Source organism: Copadichromis virginalis, linkage group LG19 (assembly GCF_057382275.1).
Source record: "Copadichromis virginalis isolate Kocher_CV1m ecotype Utaka linkage group LG19, C_Virginalis_male_GT1.1, whole genome shotgun sequence".
Classification (NCBI taxonomy): Eukaryota; Metazoa; Chordata; class Actinopteri; order Cichliformes; family Cichlidae; genus Copadichromis; species Copadichromis virginalis.
In genome coordinates this window covers 22,432,493-22,441,594 of record NC_140636.1, presented here as the reverse complement: position 1 = coordinate 22,441,594, position 9,102 = coordinate 22,432,493, and the positions used below count along the sequence as shown (strand labels likewise).

General features: G+C 42.0%; 1 protein-coding gene across 2 annotated transcripts; it reads right to left on the bottom strand.

Moving 5' to 3' along the window:
- Positions 1-1,738: 1,738 nt before the first annotated feature.
- On the bottom strand, positions 1,739-9,100 carry golga5 (golgin A5). 2 transcript variants are annotated; one of them, XM_085441454.1, is made up of 13 exons: positions 8,929-9,100; positions 6,105-6,752; positions 4,524-4,721; positions 4,208-4,427; positions 3,988-4,111; positions 3,689-3,892; positions 3,394-3,564; positions 3,176-3,304; positions 2,984-3,082; positions 2,639-2,858; positions 2,415-2,514; positions 2,255-2,318; positions 1,739-2,137 (listed from the first exon to the last, which is right to left on the bottom strand). In XM_085441454.1, exons 2-13 carry the CDS (start codon positions 6,742-6,744, stop codon positions 2,060-2,062), a joined length of 2,247 nt encoding a protein of 748 aa, XP_085297580.1. In that variant the 5' UTR covers positions 6,745-6,752; positions 8,929-9,100; the 3' UTR covers positions 1,739-2,059. The 2 variants fall into 2 exon arrangements, with proteins under 2 accessions (XP_085297580.1, XP_085297581.1); XM_085441455.1 differs by having other exon boundaries at positions 8,970-9,100.
- Positions 9,101-9,102: the final 2 nt, after the last annotated feature.

The following is a 9,102-nucleotide window of genomic DNA, read 5'->3' as shown; positions in this document are numbered from 1 at the left end:
TATAAAGGAGAACATCACAGCCTGATACCTGCAGGTCTGACAGCAGCAGGTGTATCACTCCTGTTTCTACCTGGAGACAGCAGTCACCTCATTGTTCTAACACACAACACAAAACTATCCACAACACTACACACTAACTACACAAGACAACACATTAACTACACACTATAAACAAGCTAAACGTCACAAATCTCTCTTCCTAAATAACCAAATGTCGTATTGCCATATCATTTTTGATTGGTCGCGCGCAGCTGCTTAAAGGTGTAGCCCCAGATTACTTACAGCTACTTCCGTACAACTGATGCGGTAAGATGCGGTAAGCTGAGCACAGCTTCAACCGTCTGTTTGTTGAAAAATAGTAACGCGACCGCACCGAATTTTCTTGTTAGTAACGGTAACGGCGTTGTAACGATAGAAATAGTAATTAGTTAGATTACTCATTACTGAAAAAAGTAACGCCATTATTCCCATCACTGACTACTACTATATCTTCTTTTCATAAAATGGAAAATATTATTAAGATAGTTGATTAATTATTGTCAAATAAGCAATAAGTTAGTTTATTACAGTGCTTATATCTTCCACTCAGTATTTTGAGAAAGAGCTTTATTGAAATGCATGCAAACATATCGAAAAACAATTTATAAGGGATAAGCAGAGCTTGAAACTCAGTATTTGGTCTGATCACCTTTATTCTTCAAAACAGCCTGAAGTGTCTTAGGCAAGCTTTATTATAATTTCTTCAGACAGTCTTCAGTTCTCCAGACTTCTTGAAGGACAGTCAAAACCCTTTTTTGGATGTGGACAGCCTTTTGCTCCATTCTGTTTAAAGATGATCCCACACTGCTTCAATAATGTTGATGCCCAGGCTGTGGGAAAGCCAGTCTATGTCTGATAGGGTTCCACTATGTGTTTTCCTATCCAGGTATGCTCTTACACTGGCAGTGTGTTTGGGATCATTGTCATGCTGAAATATGAAGTCGCTGCTTATCAGATGCTTTCCAGATGGTGGCATGGTGGTTCAAAATGTGACTGTACTTTTCTGTATTCAAAATTCCATCAACTGTAACAAGATCCTCAACACCACTGAATGAAGTGGAGCTCCAAACCACAACACTCTGTGTGAGCCTCCACTCTGTTTATGGGCACTGTTGTACCTCACTCTTTGCTTGTGGTGCACAACAATGATGATTTCGACCAAAAACTTCACTTCTGGATTCATCACTCTATTAGACCTGTTGCCACAAATTTTCAGTCCAGTTCTTCCTTAATTTGGCGTATCTCAGACTTTCTCCTTGTTTACCCTTCTCCAAATGATTTCTTGACACCCACCCTTCCACTGCAACCATTTGTCTGGTCTTGTGCCAGGTCTTTGCCATCTTTCCTGTTTCTGAAGGACATGACCTTCAGATACCGTTTGTCTGCAGTTTTGTCAAACTTTTTAAGGATACATTGCTCACCAAGTCAGGATATGCTGAGTTTTCAGCTAACAACTCTTTGGAAACCATCTTTTTGGTGTGAAAATACTTGTTTGTCAAACCGTGTTATCACATCATCCTTCTGTTCATCCATTGTGTTCTTCATAGCCCGCAGAATTTTGATTCTGTTCATCTGAACGTATCGTATTCAATCCTCAAATACTTTTAAACTGAGTGTTGTGCAGAAGATCTGTGAAGGTTCCATTTCTGTTGCTTTGTGGCTCAAACAATGTGACAGAGAAGAGCCAGTCTCTGTTTTTCCTTCTAATTCATTTATTAAAAGATTATTTTTTGTACATAGTGTTAAATACAATCTCTCAGAATTCTGAAACCAACACAGTTTTTGATTCATGTCCATTTAAAAGACCACCGAGACAATATCACTCTGTAATTACTTTAAAACTCAATGCTAACCATCTTGATTTGGAAACAATATAGAAGAAATTAGAGGAAATGTCTTTTAATTCATAGCATATTTGTGCAAAACAGGGAGAGGTCCCAGAGCCCATATTCCAGCAGCTTCCTTACATTAAAGGCCAATGAAAACATCTTTAAATACCCAACCATAAAACTCAGGCCTTCTATCTTCCATCAGGACGACCATGCATTTCTGGTGTGTAGGTCAGAAGAACAATCATGACCCACAGGTGCAGTACCGCCTGCAAAGAAAGAAAAAAGATCATGAATAAACTATAGATGTTACAGACCACTTTACCAGCTACTGAGCACTCTCTCATTGAACAAAGGGTTCATATCATTTCAATACTAACACTGACCATGTACAGGATGACAAAAACTCTGGCCATTGGGTAGCGCCTCAGAAAGATTCCCAGTCTTATGCTGTTAGAAATAAAAGTATTGGTCACAGTGAACAGTTTTTCACTTGTAAAACAATGGAACTGTTGCACAGTAAAACGGTGAACAGTGAAAGCTTACCTGAAGCGGTCAATTGTGCTGGCTGCCTTACGTACTTTTCCATACACTCCTGGACTGTCCTGGTCACTGAAGAGCACAGGTGTGTTTCTTTGTCTTGCCCCTGACAGTCCAAAACAGAGAAATGTAAATGCATATATTATATATTAGGGTTTTTTTTAAATAAAACAACTGTTCAAAACAGGTCTCATTTACCAAAACAAAAAGAAAATGACAGCTTCTCCTACCTGCTCCCTCTAAACCGCTCATGTTGATTGCCGGCCCTCCACTTTGTCCTCCCTGAGTATTCTTCAGCTGCTGCTCCAAGCGCTCCAGCTGAAAGACGAGGGAGTTTTTTTCCGTGCCAAGAGCTTCCACCATTGTCTGCTTCTGGATCAGTGTCTCCGTCAGCTGGTGGAGCCGGTTCTCCAGCTCTGTTTGGCTGTTGCTGAGTGTCTTGTTGGTCAACTGCAAAAGGAAATTCATCAGACATTATTATTCAGTGGTTTTAATAGACACAAAGCAAATGTTCCCTAAGTTCTGATCTGGGAAGGAGACTCCTCAATTTTTTTGTATAACTTTAAGGTACTGACCTGGTTCCTGAGTTTTTGGATTTCATCTTCTCTGTCTTTGATTCGACTCTGCAGAGTGGTTTTGGCTCGATGGTGCTCTTCCTCAAGGTACTGAAGCTCCTATAGGCACAAAGATTAAGTTAGTCAAAACAACAGCTTGTGCACAGCTTTTATCATTTTTAGCCTATTATTATTATTGTAACTCTCTTTTACCTGTTTGTAGCGCTCCACCTCAGCCTCTACCTCCTGCTTTGCTCTGTTCTGTAAGGTCTGCTGCTCCTGTAACTGCGCCTGCTGCTCCCTCCACGTCTCTGCCTCTGCCAGCGCCTGATTCTCCAAATCCTGTAAGCAAAAATTCAACCTCCACTGAATTACTGGCCTCTCTCGCTAGTAAGTAATTTTGCTTTTTCCTACTGCATATAGTATCTCACCTGTATTTCAGTCCTCAGAGTGAGAACTTGCCCCTGCAGTTTTTGGATCTCCTCCCTCTGCAGGTCCTTTTCATGACGTAGCTCCTCAAGCTCCAGAGCCATGGTCCCACTGCCGTCCAGGGTGTCTAGACCAGATCCCTCCTTCAGACTGCTGATCAACTTCTCTTTGGACTAAACAAACATTTAAAAGTATTAAATAAAAGTTCAAACATATAATAATGAGATTTACTCCACTTTACTCCAGGGTAAAGCTTTCAATGAAATCATTTTTCGGGAGAGCCTCCACAAGCCTTACTTGTAGGATGCGTGAAGCTTTTTGCTTATAGTCTTGTAACTCTTGCTTGGCAGACTCAGCTGCAGCTTTGGCACTTTTTAATTGGTGTTGGAAGTCGTCGACCTTGAACTTCTCCTCTGCTGCTCGCCGCTCAGCTGCAGTCACTGTTTCTGCAAGGGTTTGCCTCTCGGCCTCCAATTTAGAGAGCCGGCCAGCATATTCAGTCTACACAAGAACAGAGAGTTAAGTCTCATCATTTCCATATGACCAGTCTATATTTAACCGTTGTAAATACAGAAAATGAATGGCATCATGTGCACCTGCATCTGCCGGTAGCTGTCCTGTTCTCTTCTGAGCGCCAGTTCAGCCTCTCGCAGCCTCTCCTGTAAGGTTTCCAGAGCTTGGGACTGCATGCTGTTCCCTTCTGTGTGGTCTTGCATAATTCTAAAAAAATCAAACAAGACAAGAAAATGCTATCTAAATCAGTTCTTTATAAGTTTAGTGTAATTTCTATTTAAGACTTTGGCTCCAAAAGCATACTTTGACTTTTCCTTCTGTGCCTCCTCTAATGCAGCACTGCGGGATTTTAGAAGCTGATCGGCTTCATCGAGTCTGATTTTTAGGACTGCAAGCTGACCGTCTTTGGCTGAGAGAGCTTCTGTTAGGTCATCGACTTGTGACCGAAGTTCTCGTAACGTTCGGTCAGTCTGGGACTGCTCCGAGTTCCATTTGTCTGCACGTAGACGGGCCTGGTTTAGCTCTAAGAGAGAAAAAAACAAATTAAATCATAGGAAGAGGTGTAGCCAGGTGAATGTGTGCCATTTTCGGGTTTCAGTATTGGCTTTTTTTTGCTAACCATCTTGTAAGTCTTTTGCTCTCTGGATAACTGAAGCCATCTCTTGATTCAGGGAGGCCACCTCACTGCGCAGCAACTGGTTCTCTAGACGCAGGCTGGACAGGATCTGGTTCTGTGGTTCTTCTGTTGGTGGAGGAGGCTCTTGCCTGCTGGACTCCAGAGGGACAGCCAAGCTTGAGTCTGAACTCTCAGGTGTATCTGTGGTGGCCAGGCAAAATGGTAAATGGTAAATGGCCTGTATTTATATAGCGCTTTACTAGTCCCTAAGGACCCCAAAGCGCTTTACATATCCAGTCATCCACCCATTCACACACACATTCACACACTGGTGATGGCAAGCTACATTGTAGTCACAGCCACCCTGGGGCGCACTGACAGAGGCGAGGCTGCCGGACACTGGCGCCACCGGGCCCTCTGACCACCACCAGTAGGCAACGGGTGAAGTGTCTTGCCCAAGGACACAACGACCGAGACTGTCCAAGCCGGGGCTCGAACTGGCTTGGACAGTTACAAGAGTAAAGAGAAAACAGCATTTACAGATATAAGTGTGGTAGCTCTTATGTTATACTTCTAAACAGCAACAAACTGGCATAATAAAGCATTAATATAAAATTATCTTATTTCATACCATTGTACTTTAAGGTTCCCTGTCAAGTTTTGGACACCAAGTGGGTTAATTCTTTAGTGGGGCGTGGTAAATTTACCATTTTAAAAAGGAGTCCCACAAGGTTCAGTATTAGGTCCCATGTGGTTCATATTAACAATATTGCACCTTCTCTCTATAAGAAAATATACCATCCATCTTTATTCAGATGCTACAGTTCTGTACTGTATTAATAATATTCTTTACTCAGCCACTGAAATCCAACAGCAAGTCTTTCTAAATTGCAAGAACCACATAACTTGAAATTAGCTTTGAAAGCAAACAAGTTATCAAGAGCTTATGAGAGATTATGGAGACTATCTGTAAGTACACCTCTGACTCCATTCTTAAACCCCCTTAATTAATTTCAGCTCTTCAACCAAAGATTTACTAATAAAAACATTGATTCTTGTTTTTACTGGGTTTCATATAGAAAAAGCTGAGTTATGACTGTGGCACAGTAGTCACTGGTTTTCATTCACTTTCTTTAAAGACCTTTATTTTGTTGTAAAATATTTTTATCCCTTCAAGCAATTGACTATTTCAATATGCAATTACAAACCAGAATGTTCTTGAAGGTAACTTTTATCTTACCAAGTGACTAATTATTAGTTCCTTTTCATGTGTTTATTCACTCCATTTTCACTGTACTCTTTAAATCTTTGCAAATTAGAGCATGCTATCACTGATTTATTTAAACAAAGGCTGCTTTCATGTGCACCTGCACATAATTTTTCTCTCATAGTCATGAGAGCCTATCAGTAGAAGTAATGTGACAAAAATGCACTGATGCGCCAATAAAGGTGAAGAAGAAGTTAAAAAAAAAGTGTCTTAACTGTAAGCTGAAATTTTCTTCTCCTGTGAATAAAGTTTATTGTTTATAAAATGTTTGAGTGTTGTTAATTAGTCAGACAGTGCGCTGTTGGCTTTGCTCATACCTTGGCCTTGCTCTTTAGCAGAGTTCTCCTCTGTTTTGATGCTGTGAGCAGATAATGAGCTCATGCTTGAAGCTCTTGATACACCCCGGGTGGAAGGGGGTGTGGAGGGGACTGATGGGGTTGTATGAGAAGTGGTGGAAGCGGGAAATGTTGGGTTTTGGGCCTCTACCACTTTTACAAGGTCCTTTCTTGAATCTCTCCGATTGCTGACTTGAGGCTCAGAGCTATTCAGAAAATCAAAGAGCATGTCATCGTCCACATTCTGCTCACTCTTTTTGGGCCTCACAAACCCAGATGAAGTCTTGCCAGTGTTGGGGGCGCTGCTACCAGAGCCCAAGGGTGTACTGGTCACGTTGGCAGACCCAGCCAGCATGGTTGCATTAGATTTCTTGATGTTGCCAGCTGCAGCAGAGATGTAGCCCTGGGCATCATGAGAGGATGCATAGGTATGATGTGTCACAGCTGGGTTGGTCTTGTAACCTGCAGAGTTGTAGTCCGTTTTAGCAGTGGATTCTTCTCCATAGGCTATTGAGAAGGAGGAGGATTTTTCCTGGCCTTTACTCAGGGCAGTAGCAGCTCCCTGGTCCACTTTATTAAGGAAGTCTTCAGCTTTCCCAGCCAAGTCAGTAAACCAAGACATTTTGCAACCTAGCGATAGAGACAAACAGCAACATGTAAAGATTTATTTGACGGATAATATATTTATTTACTTTCCAAGTTCTTGGATTTCTATTTAACAACATAAGGAAGGTCAGTGGTGGAGTAACGGTCACTATGTCAATGACAGACGCTAAATCTAGACACGCAGTTTAACTGTAAATAGCATTTCACCTCCCCTCATCATTATCACCACTGAGATACCATCCAGTGAGGCCTTCAGTTTCGAAAGCTCAGGATACACTGCCTAACTGTACCTGTGCATGACAGAGCTACTTCTGGTGTGGCTACTATCAGCCCAGGTAACCATAGCAGATCTTCTGCCTTCATCCCCCTCTTTCTCTAAGGCTACGTTCACACTGCAAGTCTTAATGCCCAATTCCGATTTTTTGATCAAATCCGATTTTTTTGGTCTGCTTGTTCACACTACAAATAAAATGTGACAGCAAACACGCTCTAGTGTGAACCCTCAAAGCGGCCCGCATGGGCAAAAGAAGATGTCACACACAACGCGCTCTGTTTAGACCCAGACCAAACAGTATTGTTTGACTGATGGACCTTAATATAAAGACTTGTTTTGGACTTTACATTTCCCAATTTTGCTTTAAGTTATAAAGTTATTTTATTATTTACATATGGCCTAATAATTATCCTTATTGCTGTTTTAGAGAGGAGCGGTGCTTCAAAGGATAGTTGCAGATTTCTGTCAGAATCTGCAGATTATACAGTACAAATAAAATGTTCACATTTCTCCAACGTTGTCTTCCCAACAGTTTCACTAACATCTACACTGGATGGCCAGGAAGCGTTCACATTGTCTTCTCGGGCGCTGATAATTGGCGTCTGTCTTGTTCAGTGACGTAAAAGACAGATTTAATGTCTGCCGGTCTGATTTTTAGGACTGCAAGCTGACCGTCTTTGGCTGAGAGAGCTTCTGTTAGGTCATCGACTTGTGACCGAAGTTCTCGTAACGTTCGGTCAGTCTGGGACTGCTCCGACATGACCATTAAAACAGCAGTCGCTTTCTAAAACATCAGATATGTATCGGATTCAGTATCACATGCGAAAGTGACCCAGGTCGGATTTGTGCTGTTCACACTGTCATACCATGATCGCATATGGGTCGCATAGGGTCAAAAAAGTCGGATTTGATGCGCTTCCGCCTGCAGTATGAACGTAGCCTAACAGTCTCCTCTGTTACATCACACCACTGTATGCCCTCCTTCATTAGATCTATAATTCTACTCTGATGTCTTCCTGTAGACTACAGGAAGAGCAGAGCAAACCCCCTCCCCCTGGCTGTCAACAAAGGCTGTGTAGAGAGGGTTTCTCAGAACCTTTATTGCTGACAACCTCACCTGGTCTGCTAACACAACAGCTGCAGGTAAGACAGCTCAGTGGCGCATTCGCTTAATAAGGTTCCTGAAGAATAACTGTCACGGATGAGAAACTACTTTTGGTAACACTGCAATATGCCAACTGCTTTGCAGCAGCTATACATGTTATCCACAGGGTTATAAAGACAACAGAAAAGATCAATGCCTGTGCTCTTCCCTTTCTCAAAGCAACTGCAAAAGCAAGAATCCACTCAAGAGGGTCAAAACAGCTCTCACCCTGGGCACTTGCTGTTTGACCTGTTGCCCTCTAGTAGGCACTACTGATCCAACAAAGCAAATGCAGGCAGTTTTGGGTTTTGTTTTTTTTAATCCAAGTGCATATTGTCCAAAATAAATGTGGCAATAAATGCATTCTGAGGATAGCATTGAAACTAGACAGGACCGAGCTAGATGGGAAGAAAAACTGCGAATTGATCCATATTAAATAAACAGGATCGCAGCAACAAATTGTAGACAGTTAAAGTTGGGACTCTTCCAGCTTTGTGAGCAGCCTCTCAAGTTCGACTCAGGACTAAAACGGTCCCTGCGACAAATGCTGCACAGCTAGCATGCTATAACAAAAAACTAAGCAGCGAAATTTAATCAGCTATAATTTTTAACGACACCACGCTTTTTTTTTGTAAAACGTAAATGAACAAATGGGGGGTTATTGGTTGTGTTTTAACTCTAACGTTATCGTAAAACGATGTAAACACAGTTGTTCAGGATCAACTCCATCAGTGCTGCGGCTAACAGGCTAGCTGGCTGTTAAAGGAAACATTTAAAGGTACCGTTTGACAAGAGGTATCAGTCTCAGGGTGTCTCCAGTCACCTGGCTGCCGCCGAGGTTAAACAGATCAGAGTGAAAGAATAAAACTGCTTGGAAAACGAAGTCAAATATCATCATCTGTCAAGGAGGATGTTGGTGATCCTCTCAATACGTGGACCAGGAAGCGCTGCAAATA

Excerpts from the sequence above, each read along its gene's own strand:
- golga5 (XM_085441454.1), bottom strand. The coding sequence starts at position 6,744 with ATGTCTTGGTTTACTGACTTGGCTGGGAAAGCTGAAGACTTCCTTAAT. Across the intron at positions 2,859-2,983 it reads TCCAAAAACTCAGGAACCAG|TTGACCAACAAGACACTCAG; the intron begins GTCAGTACCTTA and ends TTCCTTTTGCAG. Across the intron at positions 2,319-2,414 it reads AGCACAATTGACCGCTTCAG|CATAAGACTGGGAATCTTTC; the intron begins GTAAGCTTTCAC and ends TATTTCTAACAG.